At 44.1% G+C, this 22,048-nt stretch overlaps 1 protein-coding gene across 2 annotated transcripts in view; it reads left to right on the forward strand.

The window, feature by feature from the left end:
- SLC22A23 (solute carrier family 22 member 23) overlaps nucleotides 1-22,048 on the forward strand; it is a 172,638-nt gene that overhangs the window by 124,845 nt on the left and 25,745 nt on the right. The window contains exons 5-6 of one of the 2 annotated variants that reach the window (XM_038391744.2): nucleotides 9,167-9,294; nucleotides 19,770-19,865. In XM_038391744.2, coding sequence (XP_038247672.1) covers nucleotides 9,167-9,294; nucleotides 19,770-19,865 — 224 coding nt within the window. The remainder of the gene's footprint in view (nucleotides 1-9,166; nucleotides 9,295-19,769; nucleotides 19,866-22,048) is intronic. The other variant, XM_038391745.2, reaches the window with a different exon arrangement.

Genomic DNA, 22,048 nt, shown 5'->3' on the forward strand with positions numbered 1-22,048 from the left:
CTCTAAGGTAGCTTCCTCTACTTGCTTTCCCAGTAGTGGGTGGGAGGGAGAGGAGAGTTCTGCTTTGGTGAGCTGCCATATGTGCTTCATAATACTTTGGGGAGAGGACATGTTGCAGTCACCAAGGATAAAAAATGAGAAGAAAAATAGGTTCTTGCCAGCAGGGTGTTGACAATTGTGCCATAGCCTTAGCCCTTGGAGATCCGTGTTTCTAAAGTCAAGTTTTCCCCTCAAACCCAGAGCTTGGTTCTTGTCTGCCCCTTCAGTCTCTTTGGCCTGGGCTAGGTTAAGATTTAAAGCAATGATTTTAGCAGGTATTGGCCAACATGTGCAAACTAGCCTATTTTAAATCTAGTGTAGTCAAGGTACGTTGACCTTAACACATGCTAAGCTCATGTTCCCTGAGAGGGTCTTTGCACAGCAGCTGGGAGGGTATTTCTCATCTTGGGGAGACAGATGTGTAGCACACTAAAATTAATAGTGTGGCCATGATGGCGTAGGCAATAGCTCAGGGAAGCCACCTGAGTCCAGACCCAGGGGGTCAGGCAGGATTATACTCCTGTGGCTAGCGTAAGCCACTGCCCATGTCATAACAGTCATGCTGTTGTTTTTAGCATGCTTGCTCAAGCAAAACCAGTGTGTGTCCATCTACCCGTGCTGGGAAGTATCCTAAGGCTCTCAGGAGGCTTCTCACTCAATCAGCTTAGTGTTAAACTCTACACTGCCTTAGGGCTTGGCTACACTTGCGAATTACAGCGCAATAAAGGAGCCCCGGGCACCCTAGTTCACCACCCGTCCACACTGGCAAGGCACGTAGAGCGCCCGGACTCCACAGCTACAGCGCTCCTGGTACTCCACTTCAGTGAGAGGATTAACGCTTGGTGCGCCTTGGCTGAAATGCCCAGGCATCAGTGTGAACAAGATGGTGCATTACTGCACTCTGATCAGCCTCCAGAAATGTCCCATAATCCCCTTAAGTCAAGTGGCCACTCTTGTCATTGTTTTGGAATCGCTGCAGAAATACGGATATGCCCTTTGAAAACTCCATTTCTGACAGCTGGCTGCTTATCTGCTCCGAGACAAAGCAACCATTAGTGTGGAATGCTGTGTGTGTGAGAGAGAGGTGGGGGGCGGGGTCTGCTGCTGATTTCTGAACTTAGAAGACAGCGTGCTGACATGCTCTCAGCCCCCCCAACCCCACATACACACAATACACTCCCTGTCACACTCCACCCCCCCCCATTTGAAAAGCACGTTTCAGTCACTTGCATGCTGGGATAGCTTTCCATAATGCACTGCTCCCAATGCCACTGCAAATGTGGCCACGCCAGTGTGCTTGAAGCTGTCAGTGTGGACAGGCTGCAGCGCTTTCCCTACTGCGCTCTCCGAAGGCTGGTTTAACTCAAAATGCTCTACATCTGCAAGTGTAGCCATGCCCTTATCTGTGCTGTGCAATGTAGTTGTAGCTGTGTTAGTCCCAGGATGTTAGAGAGACAACATGGGTGGACAAACTTCTGCTGGTGAGAGAGACAGGTTTTTGAGCTTACATAGAGCTCTTCTTCAGGTCTGGGAAAGTTACTCGGCGTGTGGCAGCAAAATACAAAGTGGAGCAGATTGTTTAGCATAGATAGTTAGCAAATGTTCGCAAAAAGAAAAGGAGTACTTGTGGCACCTTAGAGACTAACAAATTTATTAGAGCATAAGCTTTCGTGAGCTACAGCTCACTTCATCGATGAAGGAGATGCTAAAATTCATCTGATTTTTCTTGAACGAGCAGAAAGGGACTGAAAACATTTGTTTAGTTATGCTGGGTGTACAGTACACATATGCTGCATGCATACCTCTCACCTGTCACACGTTTTTAAGTGGGATGCTTCTTTTATGAAGCAGGTAAGGTGTTGTCATTTTTATAGTTCCTTCCCTCTCAACTAGGGTGTAGGAGAGTAGTTAATTGGGCATGTACTGTGTGCATAGAGGGGGGGCAGTGAACTTGCATTTAATTGTAACAAAAGAAAGATTGAAAACTGCCCTTCCTTGTCACTTGTTAATTACCCACACAAAGTAATCAGTTAAACAGTAGAAAGGTCCTGTGACTTACCATATTGTCTCCTCCCTCATCTTCCCCCCGATTTGTGATCCCTAATCCCTTTCCTACTCTGAGAGTGCTGTTCAGTTTCCTCCTACATCTCTGGGTCTAATCTTCTTCCATCTCTGTGCTTGCTTTGTTCCCCACTCACCCTGTATTATAGATACCATGGTGTCATGGGCTGTGTAATACCTAAACAGATAGAGCTTGGAGCAAAACACTGATTGAGAAGGAGGGGAGCGGCTCTATACAAAAGTGCAGAGGTGCAAGGCCTGTAATAGTCAATGACAGAGCTGTGGAATCTGGATAGTCCTAAACATCTGGAAGACCATAGAAGATTGTGCGTAAGCCAGGTCTGAGAAATGCGCTTAAAGGCATGTACATGAAAGAAGTCAGGGTCCTAACTATGCACTTAGGCACAGATTTCAGATCACCAGGATACAGAAGGCTTTCTGTTTCCTCTTTTTGGTATTAGATGCTTCCTGGATTTGGCTGTCCTGAAGGTCAGCAAGTGTATTAATAATTAAAACAAAGAAACACCACATACTAACTAAATGTTAGGGTTATGAAAAGGGCTAGCTGCATTGGGTGTAGGTGCACAAATGCCATAAGCTGAGATTTATCCTTTCCCCATACTCCTCAAGTGCAGCAGCTTGAATTTTAACTGGTTGCCCTAATGCAACCCCCTAGTGCAAACACAGTTTACTCTAGTGCAGTCAGGGCCGTCCCTACCCATACACAAAGTACGCAGCTGCATAGGGCATCAGGAAATTGCAGCTGCAGGCTGCTCCAGCTCCTGCTCCGCCCCAGCCCCACCCTCACTCCACCCCTTCCCCAAAGCCCCCTGTCCTGCCTCTTCCTGCCCCTGCTCTGCCCCCACGCCCCTGAGGACTGCAGCAAGGGTTGGGCCTTCACTCGCCAGTGGCGGGAAGTGCAGCAACTTGGCATCAGCCGTGCCACCGATGAGTGCTGGGGGGCGGTTCTCACCCTGCCCTCCAAGTCCCAAGGCTTGGAGCCAGGGGAGAAGAGCAGAGCAGGCTGGGGCCAGGTCACTCCACTTCCCGCTGGCCCATGAGTGCTGAGTCAGGCCAGACCCTGCACTCGCCGAGAGGCAGGAAGTTGAGCGACCTGGCCCCAACCCACTCCACTCAGTTGGCTTGTGCTGGGGGGTGGTTCCCCCCTTACCTCCCAAGCCTGCTCCTGCCCTCCCGCGGAGGCCTGGGGCCAGCCCTTCTCCCCCCCCACCCCACGGGGGGGCTGCATAGGGCACCAGAATGGCTAGGGACAGCCCTGAATGCAGTCCACTGATACAGTGTACTCTGTTTGCAGGCTGGGGTCACACTCCCAAGTATGCCTTGAAATCTTTGGCACGGGCTCTAGCAGTATTTGTGTGCCAGTGATACCCAGCGCAAAAATTCTGAAAGGCATCTTCTCCCTTTCCCCATCTTCACTTGTGTGTCTCCTTCCTCCTCTCTGCATTCTCTCCTTTTTACTGTCTCTCTCCTGTCCTCCTTTCTGTGTTTTTCCTCTCCCTTTTTAAAAAACTCATTTAGACTTTTTCTGTGGTTTGAATTTTTCCTTGCTGTTAAAGATATTTGTTTTGTTGTTTCAATGCTCCTCATGCTCCTTCCTTCTCTCCCAGTGGTCTCTGCATGGACAGCAGCAAGAACTTCTACACACTGAAACCAGAAACTGACAGTAACTCTATTTTTCCCTCTTCTGTTTTTTCCATAGGTAAAGGGCTTGTTTTACCTTTACTCTAGAAGGAAAGGAAGTCTACAATCAGCTGACTGCAGCCAGCTCAGCTTTAGGCACTGGGAAACTGACCAACCCTAATCAATTACCCTTAGCAGAAAACTTTTTAAGCTCTTTACAGAGAGTACTCCAAAGGGAAAGATGGGATGGATGAGGTAAAAAAGGGGAACTTTGCCAAAGCTAACAACTGGTTTTTCCCCATCTGACTAGAGGAGAAGATGTGGGAGGGTGACCACCCATCTCAAATTAGGCGAGACAGCACCAAAATGCAGAGTTCAAGTCCTGATTCTGGGCTGAGTGACTCCGGAACAGCATTTGTCCCGGATTCCCTGTGTCTCTTCCTGGGTGGGGCTGAGGTGGGCCTTAGCCCCACTTGGCCATGAGGCCTCACCCCCCGGCCAGACCAGAAGTTGGAGCCAGGCAGTAGTAAGAACCACCCAGGGAGTCCTGGGCATTGTGGGGAGCCCCAAACCCTCCACCTGCCCTGGCAGCATGCCCCTGGGTGGGAACGCGGGCTAGGGACTGTTCTTGGGCACCTAACCCCTACCCAGGGCAGATAGAGTGTTCTGGGCTGCCCACAGCAGCCGAGGCTCCAGGGTGGCTCTTACCATGGCCCAGCTCTGGCTTCCATCCTGGCTAGTGGGTGGGGTCTTGGGGAAAGAGGAAGAGCAGGGGCTGGGGCCACAGACGGGGTGGAGCTCCTGCATGTGTCCCATTTTTGCCTTTTGAAAAGGGGGTAACCCTAGGGAGGGGCAGCAGTTTGACAAAAGAGCAAATGAAAGAAAATGGAAACATTTCCTATTTTGTTTGTATTCTGAAAAGATGTTGGCAAAGCAGCTACTTGTAAACATTCTTTTACTATCCTAATTTAAGCCAATGCAAGGAGATACAGTTGTAGTGAACTAGAGATGTCAAATCAGGCTTCGGGGCTAACTTTTGTTTTATTTGCTTGCTTTTCTTTTTCATTTGTTTGCTTTTTTTTGCTTTCAAGTTTCCCATCATGCTGCCTAAAGTTTGGAAGTCAGAGCTGCAAAAATCCCACCTGTGTGTGTGTGTGTGCATGCCACAAGTCTGACTAGTCCTGTTGTGAGTTCACACAACTGAAATTGAAACAGTAAAAGAAAAGTAAAATGCATTAAATATTTAAGAGAATTTTAACTTAATATGTTATTTAATCTCCTGGAGTTGAGACAAAGCAATTCGGGAAATTTATTTGAGGACCTCAAGATGCATGTAATCCTTGATTTTTATCTCCTATTTTTTGGTGTCTTCCATCTCCTGCTGTTGCTCATCAGACTGAGCAAATAGAGCAACTGGAAGTCTTTTGCCTTTGGGCTTGAGCATGTCCAGTGCTGGAATCGTACACAAGCTACAAGGGAATGAGACACTTACTTTTTTTCTGTTTACTCCTGAATGACCAAAACAAAGATCTTGGAGGACTGGAAATCCTTTTACCCTCTCCTCTCCTCTTTTTCCAGTTTATGTCCCTGACAGGCTGCACAGGTTGGAAGCTGTAGCCTGTCCAGTTTTTGAAATATTTTGTTTTGAAACATCTTACTCCAAAAGGAAGTGTTCAGTTAAGGTTGAATGTGTTAGACCCCAATCCTGCAATTGTTAGTGCACAGGCAGACTGTCCACACGGAGGCTCCATGCAGCAGTCCACCTGCTCACTATTACTTTATTGGCTTGGAGCCTCATAGAAGAAAATATCACCTTTGTACAGTCGGGGACAAGATACTTACACAGGTATTGAGGAAGTAAGTGTCTCTGAAGAGGTAGGTGTGTGTGTATGTTTTTTAAAACCTCAGCCCTGAAGATTTTCCTGTGCTTGCAAAATATAGATGCCAGCTCTCATTATGGCTACAACTGCTTCAGGGCTTATTCATGTTTCAGTGCCTATTTTGCTGTGGCAGCTGCTGAGAAACACTGCCTGCCTGCCTTCCAACAGGGGCTGTTGTGCCCAGTGGGCTGTAGGCCAGCTGGTGAGTGCTCCTTGCTCTCCTTGCCTCCACCCCTCTTTGGTGTAAGCAGAATTGGGCACAGTGTGGCTTAGCTCCAGGAGAAGGATGGTGACCAGCAGCTCAGTGAAATGGTGGCAACAGCCCCTAGCCCAGCTCTGCAGAGTGTTGCATGATTGTATGCCCATATACAGTGATTTGGCTGAGCAGCCAGCTAGCCACTTTCTAGTGCAGTCACCCCATTTTCATACATAATTGCCTGCACTGTGTATACAAAATGGGTATCTGTTTTTAAACCGTTTGACCCAGACCATTATTTTTAGTTTCTTTCCCCTCTGTCCTAACTTTTCTCTCCCCAATTGCCACTATACTCTTCCTTTCTACCTTCTTTCATTCTCTCCCTCCCTTCTGTTTCTAACTCCCTCTTTACTAACATCTTGTTTATGAACCACCCCAATGATCTCTTTGGCACTGGGGCTCTCACCTTCCAAATGTATGTGAGGGGAACGTTGTGGAGGGTGAGCAGGAGCCAGAGTGAATCTGAAACTTTCACCCCTCCTTTTCTTGAAGTCAGTGGAACTACTCACATATGTAAAGTTAAACTAAGTGTTTGCGGGATCAGGCCCCACATGTGGGTGAGTTGACTCTCAGCCTTCCTTTTCAGTTACATTATTCTGAAAACATGTATGACTGATGGGTAGGGTGAGTGGGAATAATTTACTTGTCTGTCCTTTGGACTGTGAGCTGCACGAGGCAAGGAAACTGCCCTCTTCTCTGCTGGAGAGCTCCTAAATCATTGTAGCCGCTATTGGAAAGAATTATTGAAAATAAATAATAATCCATGATGCAGCATGGAAAGATTGGGATGAAAAAATGATGCTTTGGTACTTGGAAGGAATTTCTACCATGGAAACCATCTTCAGAGCCGTTAACACAATCCTTTTCCAGCAGTTGCTGTACAAATAGCACTTTGCTATCAAAGGTTTTTCTGGTGGCTTTTGTTCAGTTACTAAGCAGACTGTTCCAAAGGATCATTAGAGTAACAGCTATTGCTGCCAGCTATCAAGGGCAAAACAGTGGATGGTGTGTTGCATTCAGTGGCTTTTTTTGAGTCTATTTGCAAAATGTGCCATTTCCACAACAATATGTTCTGCTAGAAAATTTGCTGAGGCAGACACATGATATCAATGCAGTATAATGAGCTGTCAAAGGGAATGGCTGTCCTATTTGCAATACTTACTTACTGTTCTTCGACATGTTGGATTGTAGGTCATTTTTCCTTTTCATTCTTCTTATTTTAATGCATAAAATCAATATGCTTTTTTCTTCATCTAGGATTGCATTCAAGGCAAGGGTGATGTCTTGACTGTATTAACCTGAAGAGATGGCTGTTCTATGGTTCAGCTGCCTTTACTCCATTCCTTTGTCACCCTGCTCCCTTACATACATAAGAGTTGAGACTGCATTGGTGACAAAGGTCACTGCTCTGTGGTGGAATTTCTGATTAGTATAACTTTATTTTATAATGCATCTGTTACACAAACTGTGTCATCAGATGCCCTAGAAGATTAAATATACTTACTGAGTCAAAGGGAAAGAGAAATTGAGGCCTGCACAAGGGAGAAGACTGCAAATCTTGTGAACCTATTTCAGCTGTGTGTTTTATAAAGTTCCACACATGTCTGTTTGGCTCAGTATGAAAATTAATGGATTTGAAAATATAGAGAAGGTTAATCAATTAAGACAGAGATCTAGGATGAATGTCTACATTTAATGGAAATAAGTGAGAACTCTATGAAAAATATATATTTTTAAGGAGAACCACCCCAAAATGTTGTATTAATGGTACAAATTGTGTGTTTTATATCGCAGCATGAGAGTCCTTTCGTTATTATTGCTTAAACACCTGTATCTGATCAAATGCATTTTAGTTCCTCCTTATTGGATATAGGTTGTGGGACAGCAGTTGGATCAGAGACATAACTGACCGCAAGGAGTGGTGGTGGTGGTTGTTGTTTTTTAATGACATCCACACCAGCTGCCTCTTAGTTCCTGATTTATCAGAGCTTTCATATGTGAACTAGTAATTTTGAAGTTCATATCAAAGGTGGATGTATTTCCAATGTTGCTCATCCACCACCCTCAGGAATAATGACATATTAAGCATATATGGTATGCCCTCTGACTCTCGCTAGTAAATAAATCAAAATCAGAAGTAAGTGTTTTTGAAGTTCCCCTACGTGATTCAGCACTGTTTCCTGTGAGGTTTATATTCAAAGTGGCATTCCGTTTTACTTGACTTAATTCCATATTTGATACTATTGTACAGAGGAGTATCCCATATGGGGTGTTTTTATGCAGTATATCACACAAATAAAGCCATATTATTTTAACTATAGGGAGCTTTCATAGTAACAAAATTTAACATAGTGTTAAGCTACTTATTACATATTTATCTAGACTAGGAATATACATATCACTGCTCTGTCAAAATACCTTAAAATCTGTTTATGAAGCTGGACATTTTTGACTTGTGGGGAAAAAATAGTGTTTTGCAGATAATTTTAAACAATCTGCCTTAAAACAAAATTAATATTGCATTGTAATCATAAACAAGTTCAATAGGGTGTTTTCCCCTTTCAGCTTTAAAAGACAGACTTCCAGTCACTTCCTTAACTAGAGCGCTGGGTGAGAATTGCTATTCGGAAACTCCCTCACTCTTTTACTCGGTTGGCGGCTGGTGGCTTTTGCTGACAGTGCTTCCTAGGGTTTTTCTACATGGCAAGTTAATGTGCGGTAGGCAAGCCAGGGTGTGAATCTGCAGGGCGCCAGCTTGCTGCTCTCTAACTCAGCATGTAGATACTTTGACAGCCACGCTCCAGGACTTTTACTGCGCTGTATCAGTCTCCACACAGAGTTAGCACATGGGGAGCTGGAGCACTGTAGATTCACACCCTGACTTGCCACACACTAACTCACCATGCAGACAAGTCTCCCCAACCCTTTCGTATATTGTACTAATGCGCACAATCTTGTTACCCGGCCTTATTTTGTTTTCTATTACCCCATTTTACAAAAGACGTGATGCAACAGGAATTGGTCTCTTTGTGCATATGTATAAAAGAAAACATGGTGGGAGGGTGAGATATTAAATACTCCTAGATAGTTTATATAGTGGGAATTTTACCCTTTGTTTTTGCACTGTTTGCAAAAAACATGATTTTTTAAAAAAATGTTCAGGCAAGTTTTACTTTACCATTTCCATGTTATTACTTTATTCTCAAATAGTGTAAGTTGACAAATGCAGTTGCCGCCTTGTTGATAGATCCTTGGAAGCATCCACTAACACATTTTGTATCTCTTGAAGTATTTTCCCGGAGTCCCTTCGGTGGCTGATGGCTACACAACAATTTGAGGCATCCAGGAAACTTATTCTTCACTTCACTAACAAGAACGAGATGAACATTGAAAGTGATATCAAAGGAGTGATGCCCGGTGAGTAGGTTTGCCCAACAAGCCAGGCAGTGGAAGTCCAGACATACAAATTGCTTTGTTTTTTGCAAGTATTCATGTGGCATAACTGCCCCGGATTAAATAATCAAGTCACCGTCTGTAAAATTACTCTATTTATTCATTCATTTATTTATTTTACAATTGTTGAAATACAGTCCTGAACTCAGTAGCTGTGTTTAAATTGCTCTGCTTATTGGATAGTCCTAGCAGTTATATTATTTCTCATTTTTCAGTGCAATATGTTTTTAGAGGCATCTCTCAATACATTTCACCATGGCTAGAGAGACCACCATTATTAGCCTTTTGCTATTTGCCCTTGTCTATAAATGAGATTATGCTCTTCAGAACACATTAATTTATTCATACGGAAAAGTGGCAGCAGCCAAGCAACAAATTCTAAGTAATATCAATGAAGCAGATCTAAAAATAGTCCCAATTTCTTTCCATTTCTTAAAATCTTACTTTGCTAGTTATTTCACTTTCCTTTTTAAGTCACTGTGAATTTTTAAGACCATTTCCTGGTGATGGTCAAGGTGGTTTTTGTTGGAAATTTAAACCCAGTTGGCTGGTTGCTTGAAGCTTTTAAGAAGAGCCGACTATTATTATCGCTAAGATTGTCATTGACACGGTGATGTTATTGTCCTTCAGAGCATTTCAGAAAGCGAAGGGCTTTATATGGCTCTGTCTGTGTACAATTATAACAAAGGAGAAAATTTTTCTGAAGCTCCACCATCTCTGTTGTTGCACCTGTCAAATTCTTCTCACGCTCCCCTTTACTCTTCAAAGTACTGGCAGTGCCCAGAAACACCCATTTACAATGTCCCTTAGAATCAGTATCTGAACTGTCAGTCACCCAGAAGCCAGCTAGTATATTTTTTTCAGTGTACTTTTATAGCTTAACCGTTCTTCGGTTAAGTCTGCTCTTTCTGCCCATCACTATGAATTAGTGCATTTCACCCCAGTGCAGAAAACTCATCCACGGCCTCATGAGCAACTGAAATCTCAAACCCTTACCATGGGAATAGATTAATCCATAGGTTCTTGCGATGGCCTCTCTGCACTCAGGTGAATTTCACCCACAGAGTGAAAAATGTCACTATTGCACCAGAAACTAATAGAATAAATGATATTCTTATCCTCAATTATTTGTACGTTAAAAATTGAAATCCTAGCCAGATGTTTGCTTCAGCTTGGTATTTATACCAAGCGGTCAGTTGTGTTGTGTGGCCCAATCTACTTCGTTGTCAAACTTATTTGATTATAATATTGTTTTATGTATATATTGTTGTAAACTGTCAATATATATTGTATCTTAGATTACAGTATGTATATGTAAATTATATGAAATATAAAAAAACCCGACATTAAAAAATGTTATTTAGGAGTTAGGTTGTAAAATAAGTACTAGAAAGTTAGGAAATACATAGAGCACCATAAATTTGGCAGCTTGAATTCTCCTTCATGGGCATCCAACCTGTTGAGTGAATGGGACAGGATAAAGTCTGTGATTCACAACTTAGCTCCTCTGGCACAATGAAACTTTCTATAACAGGGGTCAGCAATTTATGGCATGGATGCCAAAGACAGCATGCGAGCTGATTTTTAATGGCACGCTGCTGCCTGCCGGGTCCCAGCCACCGGCCCCACTCAGCCCATTGCCGGACCCAGGCGGGCAGCAGCGTGCCATTAAAAATTCTTCCCCCCTGCCGCCCCCAGCAGAGTGAAGAAGCTTGGTCCTGTCGGCTGCTGCTGCAGAGTTGGCAGACTCCCCCTGCCTCTTCCCCCAGTGTGCTGGGTTTCTGCCCCTCCTCCTCTCCCTCCCTTCTGCCCATCAGCTGATGGCCCTTGCGAGGGAGGGGGAGAAGCGGAGCCGCAGCGCACTTACTGCTCCGGGAGGAGGCAGAGAAGAGGTGGGGATGTGGTTTTGGGGAAGGGGGGTGGAATCAGGGCATGTCCCCTCCAGCCCCCTGCCATGAGCCGCTCAGGGCAGGGGGCTGGGAGCACCCCCACGACCCCAGCCCACACACCCAGCCCTCTTCCCTGACCCCTGCACCCCCCCACACACACCCCCATCCCTGACTCCAACACCCCCCAAACCCCCTGCCCGGACCCCTGCACCCCCCTCACCACACACCCAGCCCTCTGCCCGGACCCCTGCATGCCTCTCACACACACCCAGCTCTCTGCCCTGACCCCTTCAACCCCCACACCCCAGCCTCTTCCTCTGACCCTTGCACCCCCCACGACCCCAGCCCTGACTCCAGCACCCCACACACATGCACCCCCACACAAATCCAGCCCCCCCACACCCATTGCCCTGACTCCTTTCGCTTCCTCATATGCCCTCAGCCCTCTGCCCTGACTTCTGCACACCCCCCACATACCCAGCCCCCCCACACCCCATGTCCTAACTCTTGCACCCCCCACATTCCCACCCCACCCTGAGCACCAAACAGGAGCTCCAGCACCCCCCAAACCCGCACATTCCCACCTGCACCCCTTGCACCAAATGGGAGCTGCCCAGGTAAACCCTCCACCCCCAAACCTCCTGCCCCAACTTCGAGCCCCCTCCCTCATTCCAGCTCCTGGCCAGACCCTACACCTCAACCCCCCCAGCCTGCTCCTTCTCCCCCAGCTCTGTGCTCAGTGCACTCCCACCCTTAGCTCAGTGCAGAGATAGAGAGAGGAAGAGAATGGGCTAGAACCAGGGAGAAGGTAGGTACCCACTCTATGTGGGCAGGGCCAGGAACCCAGACCGGCAGCGGGCTGAACGGGGCTGGCAACTGGGACCTTGGCTGGCAGGAGCCAGTGGACGGAACCCCAGACTGGCAGTGGACTGAGCAGCAGCGGGCTGAGCTGAGTTCCCGGTCACCGGCCCCGCTCAGCCCACTGCCAGTCTGGTGTTCTGGCCACTGGTCCATTGCCAGCCAGGTTCCTGGCCGCAGGTCCCGCTCAGCCTGCTGCCGGCCTAGATGAACGGAACCCCAGGCTGGCAGTGGGCTGAGCAGGACGGTGGCGTAAGATCAGCATTTTAATTTAATTTTAAATGAAGCTTCTTAAACGTTTTGAAAACCTTATTTACTTTACATATGACAATAGTTTAGTTATATAATATATAGACTTACAGAGAGAGACTTTCTAAAAAACGTTAAAATGTATTACTGGCACGTGAAACCTTAAATTAAAGTGAATAAATGAAGACTCGGCACACCACTTCTGAAAGGTTGCCGACCCCGTTCTATAATAAGGCTAAAGCTCTTTTGTGCAGGAGACAGAACTTTCTTGGGGGCTGGTCCACAACTGTGGAATCAACTCCCCCAGGAATTAAGGACCATCACAAATCTCCTCACCAAATGCAAGGTGCATTTTTTTTTTTACCTTATCTTCTCTAACATAAACATATAGCAGTGAGTGTTAGGGTGACCAGATGTCCCGATAAAATCGGAACTGTCCTGATATTTAACCCTTTGTTCCACATCCTGATCAATGTACGATCAGGATGCCGTTTGTCCCCATATTCAGGTAAGCAGGTGGGCAGGAGGGAGGTGCTGACCCCGTGGGTACTTCGGGGCTGGAGCACCCACAGGGAAAAATTGCAGCCAAGCTCCCCCCTCCTCACCTCCTTCTCCCCCCAGCATGCCGCGTCCCTGCTCCTCCCCTGCTCCAGTGCTTCCCTCCGCATAACAGCTGTTTTGGCTGCGCTTAGCGCTTTCTAGGGGGGAGGAGCGGGTATGCGGCGTGCCCAGGGGAGGAGGCAGAGAAGAGGCAGGGCAGGGGTGGGGACTTGGGGAAAAGGGGTGGAATGGGGGTGGGGCAAGGGGGGTGAAGAGGTGGGGGGTGGGCGAGCACCCACTCTGCAGAGGGGAAGTCGGTGCTGTAGGGGTGAGTGGCAGGCAGGTGAAGAGGCAAGTGGCGAATGAGTGGGCAGCGAGGTGAGCGGTGGGTGGGGGACTGAGGAGGGACGCAGCAAGCCAGTGGTGGGCAGGGGGATGAGGAAGGGTGCAGTGGGGGGGGCCTGAGCAGGGAGGGGGCGGGACGCGGAGCAGAGTGGGGGCGGAGCCTGGGAGGAGTGAGGGTGGGCTGTGGGCGGGGCTGATGGCACCCCAATGTGTCCCGATATTTTAGTGTGGTGATCTGGTCACTCTAGTGAGTGTGTGTATATTATTGAAAACCAAACAAAAAAAACCACCCAACTTCCAAAACAAAATACATGATAAATATTCCTTGTGTTGTTTAATGCACTGCTGGAAGGTGCTCAGATACTATAGTGAAGAGGGTAGTCTAAGAACCTATATAGAATAGAATATCGTGTCCTATGTCATGTAATTAAAAACTGTATCCTAATGCATATACACAAGGAGGTCAAATTAAAGGCACACAGGCAACTTTAAAATGAGCATATCCTAACTTTATACTACTTGAATTTGCAACCTAAATAACCTTTTTTAACTGTGGTGGAAGGGCTGATTTTGTGTATTTAATTTATGTATGTTTACAATTTGTATTCAGTTTAGTGAGCTGCATTGACTTGAAATCTTTTATTCATCTTATATTGTGTGCTATGGCATAGGGCTAAGGTGTTCTATTAATTAAAAACATGGTTATTTTTAATGTAATTTCCTAGGGGTTTTTTTAAAAGGAAAAAGGTAAAAACAAATTCTGTCACGTACAACGATAAACTACAGGAGACATTTTTAACAATATTTTCAATGGAGGAAGATGAATTGCTAACTATCAGGTTTTATGGCTATTATCACGCATAGTCATAGCTGGTTATTTTTTCACATCAGTGGTCCCACAGCAGGGACATATAAAGATGACTCCCTGTTATTTATTATTAAGAGGAAGCCTTATTTCTATGTGTGAGACATAAGAATGGCTATACTGGATCAGACCAATGGCCCATCTAGTTCAGTATCCTGTCTTTTGACTGTGGACAGTGCCAGATGCTTCAGAGGGAATGAACAGAATGGGGCAATTTATCAAGTGATCCATCCCCTATCATCCAGTCCCAGCTTCTGGTAATCAGAAATTTATTGACACCCAGAGCATGGGATTGCTTCCCTGACCATCTTGGATAATAGCCATTGATGTGTCTATTCTCCAAGAACTTATCTAATTATTTTCTGAACCCATTATAATTTTGGCCTTCGCAACATCCCCCAGCAGTGAGTTCCATAGGTTAGCTGTGCATTGTGTGAAGAAGTACTTTTTTGTTTGTTTTAATCCTGCTGCCTGCTAATTTCATTGGGCGGCCACTGGTTCTTGTATTATGAGAAGGAGTAAATAACATTTCTTCTTCACTTTCTCCATGCCATTCATGATTTTATAGACTTCTATCATATCCCCCGAAGAGAATTTCTTGATGCTATAGCTTTTGTCTCCATCTCTGGATACATCCATGCACATCAGCTGTCAAAAAATTTTGCTGACGCTACCCTTTGCAAACTTAGTCGAGATACTGTTAAGAAACAGGACATGTCTGTTTCTGCCTCCTCACTGATGCCAGTGCTATCTTTTTCTCTCTTCCTAAGTTTTTGTTCAGTTTTCTTTGTTTTTGTTTTGTTTTAAACTATCTTGGCAGCCCCATACATTAAGGTTTTCCTGTCTGCCATGCTGAAGGGATGCATTGTAGAAAATACTAGCAAGAGGGCAAAATGTTCTTAACTGAAAACCTTTATTTATTTGCTTAGGTTAATGTTATAGGTTAAATCAAGAGTGTGATGGGGGATGTCAGAAAAGTCTTGGTTTTGAATTATCAAAAACCTGATCTGCATGTAAACTGTAGATTTGTGACTACACAGGTTAGTAAGCAGAGAAAAACAGATAATCACTGTGGTCACCAAGGCAAATCCTAGAGAGCCATAGCCATCCAGCTCCATCTCTTGCTAGGTTCAAAAGGTGATCTGGCTGGATATTCAGTTTGTTTATTGGCAACCTTATTGTTCAACCAGAGCTTTTGGTGATCACGTGATTGCCAGCCTTGTAGCAGCATTCCTTGGTAAACATGCTTTGTGATTTGCTGGTCTTCCGGTCTAATAATACATCCATACCAAGAAAGCCACGAAAACAAACCAGTGCTGATGGAAGCAGTTATGGAGTTCATCTACAAAAACCTTCACTGCTGATCTTGTCCTGCCTCTTAATATGCAACAAGTGACAAGCACAACAAAAACATTTTTTTTAAAGTCAATCTGTTGTTCTTCAGTCTTCTTTGGCACCCACATTTCACTGACATGCAACTGAGTTGGTATAATTGTGGTTTTATAGATCTACAACTTTGTAGAAACCTAGATGCCTCCACAGAGGCCGCTGAAAGAGCTGGAACATGGCAGTGGCTCCTACTATAGGAGCATTAGCATTTTTCCAACATCCTCCAGCACTGTCTATGATGCTTCCCACGTATTTGAAAGTTGCCGCTTGCTCGATATCAATCCTGATGTATTAATACTGAGCTGGCTGTAATGGAGGCTGCTTGTTGATAATGGTCAGGGACTTAGTTTTTTCTGGTTTAATAACCAGAGCAATGTGTGTTGCTTCTTGCCAGAAGAGAATGGCTCTTAGCTGCAGTGATTCACCAAATTGGGCAGGGAGATGTCATTAGTGTAATTCGCTGTCTCAAAACAAACTGACGTGCAGCTTGATGCCACCGAGAGTGTCTCATCAAGTTTATCCATCAGCCAGTCAGTGGCAATATTGAGCAATGATGGTGACAGGATGCAGCCTTGCCAAACTTCTGTGGGAAATACAGAGCCAGGCCATGTATCTGCCACTGATGCAAACACAGCTTTCTTTTCCATGCTAACGCACTGCTGTCAATGACAGTATCTTCCCAGGAATGCCGTATGACCTCATGACATCCCACAAACTTGCTCGATGCACTGACTCAAAGACCTGACAGAAGTCTATAAAAATGCTGTGCCTGGCTTACTAAATTCAGCCATCTTCTCAAAAAGCTGTCTCCGGGTGAAGAGCTGCCTGAAAGTGGAGGGATCAGGTCTGAAACTGCACTGAGTATCCCGGCGATTGCCCCACAGTGCATCACTGATTCAACATAAACTCAGAAGCAAAGACATTCCCTGGGACCAACAACAGTGTAATACCTCTAGCTGCTACAATTGTCCTTATCATCCTGTTCGGAAGAGGCAGAATAACACCCTTCTTCTAGTCATTGAGGATGATGTTAGCATGCCATATGGTCTGGAAGAATATGCAGCTATGGAACAATACTCTTCTCTGTTACCCTACAGGGTCAGTGCATTCACAGCATGAGGGCGTTTCTACTGAAGCTGACTGACCGTCCTGTGACAATCCGCTCAAGCGTCCTTGAAGCTGAGAAGGTCAAGGGTTTGTGTCTGCCACTGGGGCAAAAATGACTAATGAAAACCTGGTCATCAGTGCAAAAGGGCCATCCTGGTATCTTGCATGTTGGCAGCAAATGAGGAAAGCAGATGCTTCTGCTTCATGTTTTAAGTGTCGAGTGAAGGATGGGCGATAAGCTTGTATTTGTACACAACTGGTGTCGGGGGCAGTATCTCAACATCGGTGCAGAAATTCCGTATTTTCCTATTGTAGAGCTGTCCACTAGTCTACTTTAACAGTCTTGTGTCTTCCAGCAGAAAATACAGTGTATAGCTGTGCTTTAGCTAGGATCCATTGTGTCTCAATATTCTGACGCACCATATAGCCATGTGTGACAGAATTACGCAATACATCTAAATGATAGACTGCTTCTGTAGATCCCTAGCAATGAAAATGTGAAGCAATCTGCAGCTGGAAAACCCACTATAATTCTGCTTGTATGTTTCCCTCAAATTAATGTGTGACACAACAGATCATCACAGCAACTACTTTAGTCACAGATGTGCCCTCAGGAAGTTGGTGAATGCTGATTCTTTATTACCGAGCTTATAAATGGGTGAACCAGTTTTTGGGTGGAGGGGGAAACTCCTTGGACTTGAATTTCAGTCCAAACAGTGAACAGATTCTGAGCCCTTTATAAATGTTTGATGTTATTCCCACTACTTGGTGCAAGTTCTCATCTGTCCACGTGCTGGTGATACTGAGACTCAAACTGCCTCAGTGTGCACCTGAACCAAAGCCTACTGAAGTCAATGGGAAGATGGACCACATGATGAAAAAAAGTAAGGGGCAGAAGAATTGGAACCCCCTGGAAATTCATACAGTAGAGCCCCTCGGGTGAATGAACAACCTCCCAAGACCACTCTTAAAGGGTCTCTCTGTAGGAATAAATGGAATGATTTAACAGCAGTCCCATCCACACCTGTAAAGGTATGCAGTGAGGTCAGCAAAACCTCATATAAGGTATATCTACACCGGGGCTAGAGGTATAATTTCCAGCTTGGGTAGCTGTCTGCATTCTTTGATCAAGCTATGTAGCCACGGCAGAGTGAGGGGCTAGCTGCCCAAGTATGAAACTGGCGTTTCAGATGGGCTCAAACTCGAGTTGGCTATCCCATTCCACCACTGAGATGGTTATGGTTATGCTTCTATTTTTAACATGCTAGCTCAATCACAGCTAGCATGGGTATATGTAGCCAAGCTGGAAATTATACCTCCAGATCCCATGTAGACTTAGCCATAATCAACAGCGTCAAAAGCCCCTGAAAACGCTGGCAGAGACATCTGATCCTAAGTTATCATTAGGAGCACAACCTTATCCAACAAGACAAGCACAGTCTCACTGCCATAACTGCACCAAAAAGCAAACTAATGAGAAAAAACAAGCTTATCTGAGGACTCCTAGATGACTGCAAATTTGCATTGCTCCAACCTTCTCAGTAGCTTTGCACAGAGAGGTAATGTGATGTTCATTATAAGCTATACTTTTCTGACACACAGAATAAAGGAGAAAACTTCTCCTCTTCTGGTATTTTTATTTTTCATTGCTTTCAAGCCACTTTGATTTTTGCCAGGAACAGTTTGTTTCATGAAGATATTTTGCCTTTACAAATCATATTGTCACCACCAATTAGAAACTGAAGCATACTAATTAGAGTTGATTTGAAAAATGAAAAACTAGTTCAGAAAGAATTTGAAATTTCTAAGTTTTTAATTTCAAACTTCATAATCACCCCTTTTTATTGAATTTTTTATGAAAAAACATTGTCGACATTTTTGTTTACTAAAAACCTGTTTTTAAACAGAAAATCTCAATAAGTATGGTGATAACATTTTTATAATATTTTTGATAAACGTTTGTTAAAATGTAACTTTTTTTCACAATAAAGGAATATTGTGACAGTGTTGACAGGAAAAATTTTGCATTCAAAGAAGTAATGGGAAAAACTTCCACCAGAACTAATCCAAGTGTTTCCATCGGTGAGGCATAGAAACAATCTGCATTTCAGGGTAGCTAAAAGACAAGTTGTTTTTAACCAAACAAGACTGTAAATCACAAGGAAGCATATAAATGACAGATCATCCTGAGGAAGGAGAGGAACTGTTTGTTGAGGGATTTTGAAGTCACAAAACTCCATTCTGCTTGTATATTATTAAAGGGTTGTATTCCATTTTAAATAGTTTGTATATTGTGGTGATAGGATACACTCTACACTTGAGACAAAGGGCCAGATCCTCAGCTCATGTAAATCAACATAACTCCATTGAAGTCAGTAGAAGTGCACTGATTTACACCATGTCCGGATCTAGACAATTATTTACAGTTAAGTAAAAGGTGACTACACCACTGTTTTTCTTTATGCTGTGCTATGGGCTACTTGAAAGTCTATACTGGTAATTGTCTTAGTTTCAGACCTGATACTTCCATGAAAACCTGTCTTTGCATTGTTTTTTGTAAATTCCTTGATGAAAAATAACTACTTGACCAGACTGAACAACCAAATAGTCCCTTCTTTACTTATCTCTGAATGAAAATCTGATCTGGAATGCCTCTCTGGACATTCAGGAGGCAGATGTTCATTTCCAAGATATGGCCAATCAACATAAGAGAGTTGAAGGAATACTTAAAGTGTACAGGGAAAAAATGCAGATAGAATTGCAAAGGCAGTCAGCAGAGAGTGAGTAATCCAATTAGAAATGAGAACTTGCAGGGAGTTCCATGTGACTCAGAAAAAAAAAAAAAAGGTGAAATTTGCAGCCTATTTCTAAATCACAGGAGCAGAATTGCTTCTGAAATAATATACATTCCTTAGCCCATCAGATGTATTACTATGGTGATATAATGATGACAAATGCTGTATGTCAGTATAGTTCCATATGTGCTATTTGGTTGTTTTTCAGCTCTGTGTGTGTGTGTGTGTGTGTTTTAAGTAGGAAGCTACATTTTAAAAAAACCCAACATTAAAATAAGCATGCAAAGTCAAGCACTCAGAAGTTAGGAATAGATTGCCTGTGCAGCCTTAATTTGGTCTCCTTGTGTGTATGTGCTATGAAACAATCTTTAATTGCATGATCACACACTATTTTTTCCACAGGACCCCTGCCTCACTCAGTGCACAGGATGGACGATGCTCCTGGAATGAAGCTGTTGTCTGTAGGATCTCTACCTCATTTGTTTCAGAAGTTGGAAGGTGTGTAGTGAATGAGGCAGAGGATTGCAGGCGGAGAAAGAACAGTGTCATGGTTAAGGCAGCTGAATGCTGCCCAGGAGCACTGGATTCTTTCCCTGTCTCTGTCACAGAGTTCCTCTGTGATTCTGGGCAAGTCACTTAAACCAAACTTTTCATGGGTGGCCATTAATTGTGTGTTCCTCATTTTCTGGGTGCCTGGCTTGATTCCCTGGCATCTGATTTACAGATGAGCTGAGCATTATCAGCTGTAGCTTAAGTTAATGGGAGCTGTGATTTGAACATGTAAAGTTCTATATAATGCTAAGTACTCTGAAAAATCAAGGCCTATGTTTATTCCAGTAGGGCACTAAAAATGGTGGATATCTTTGACAATTTCAGCCTAAAACTCTGTGCTTCAGTTTTCCATCTATAAAATGAGGGTGGTAATACCCCTAGGCTCACTGAAAAGTTGTAAAGATAACTTCATTGATCTTTGTGAAGAGTTCAGATGCTCCAGTGAGAGCACCATAGAACTGCTCACAAGGAAACTAATAATTTTGTATTCAATACAGGGTTTGGATGGTGTGTATGAAATAAGGCGTAAGGCCACACATTGAACAAGGAGGATAAAAAGAAATATTAAATAACTCCCCATTCACTGCATAAAGAGGGAGTCTTGTGGAAAAAATAGCATGTGATTAAAGACTGTATCATAATGCATACACACAAGGGGACTGAATTAAGGTTGCAAGTGAAACCTTTACTCTGGCTCTTCCTAACGTGTATTTGGAACCTTAATGTTTTTAACATTGATTTTAAAAAATGTAATTTACTACAGGTGGGCATCATGGGCTAATAAAATGAATACAGGGTAGGGAGTCAGGAACCCTTGAGTTCTAATCCTATCTCTGTCACTGGTGGACTGACTGGCGGTGAGCAGGTTACTTCCCCTCTCTGTGCCTCAGGTCTCCCTCCTGCAAAATGGGTGTTGTGAGGATAACTTCTCTGTAAAATACTTTGATGATGAAAAGAGCTGTGAAAGTGTTTAAATGTTATTGCTACTAACATTTGAAAGTGTAAGATATGCATATTCCCCTCCAGGGCTCTAGAATCAAACAATGCCCATGGACTACAGGTGATTTTGAATGTCCTTTTGCTGGGCTTTGGTTGATGAGCTTTGCTTCATTCCCTTTGTCACAAGGCAGAAGGGAAGAGGTAGGCAAAAGCATTATAAATTTTGGGTTGGTAATAATGGGCTCAAATTAGTTGCATCTGAAAGCAGCACTTCCCCCCTCTCCCCCATCCCATTCCCTTCATTTTCTTTACTTCCCCAGTGGTTTTTATTCATCTTCTTTTATCCTGTATCCCATTAAAAGGTTGGGAAAGATAGAGGTACTAGAGACAGCCAGACTGTTAATGTATGTATGAAGTGAGCTGATGCAAACTGCTGTGGGAGGCTATGTTGCAGTCTCATAAGCAGTCAGTATATATTGTGACTGGTCCAAGACTTTTTGAATGCATAAATAGGGGAATCTTGAGTAGGAAGTAGAGAGGTTATTTTACTCTCTATTTGGCGCTGGTGGGACTGCTGCTGAAATACTGTGTTGAGTTCTGGTGTCCACAAATCAAGAAGGCTGTTGATAAATTGGAGAGGGTTCAGAAAAGAGTGACAAGAATGATTAAAGGATTAGAAAACGTGCCTTTTAGTGAGAGATTCAAGGAGCTCAGTCAGTTTATCTTAACAAAGAGAAGGTTAAGGAGTGACTCCATTATTAGTACCTACGGGGGGAAAAATATGTGATAACGGGCTCTTCAGTCTAGTAGAAAAAGATATAGTATAATCCAGTGGTTGGAAGCTGAAGCTAAACAAATTCAGACTGGAAATAAGGTGTAAATATTTACCAGTGAAGGTAATTAACCATTGGAACAATTTACTGTAGGTTGTGGTGGAGTCTCCATCTCTGGCAATTTTTACACCAAGATTGGATGTGTTTCTAAAAGATCTGCTCTAGGATTTATTTTGGGGAAGTTCAATGGCCTCAGACTGGATGATCACAATGTTTTTTCTGGCTTTAGAATCTATTAATCTAGAAGTGTTGAGGCAGGTACAGTTTGTACTGCTGGAATGTGGAACTGCTGTGACGTTTCTAGCCACAGCTGCTTAAGTTTTTACTGGGCATTTATCCTTGGAATCGTTTCTAAGT

Source organism: Dermochelys coriacea, chromosome 2, assembly GCF_009764565.3.
Source record: "Dermochelys coriacea isolate rDerCor1 chromosome 2, rDerCor1.pri.v4, whole genome shotgun sequence".
Classification (NCBI taxonomy): domain Eukaryota; kingdom Metazoa; phylum Chordata; order Testudines; family Dermochelyidae; genus Dermochelys; species Dermochelys coriacea.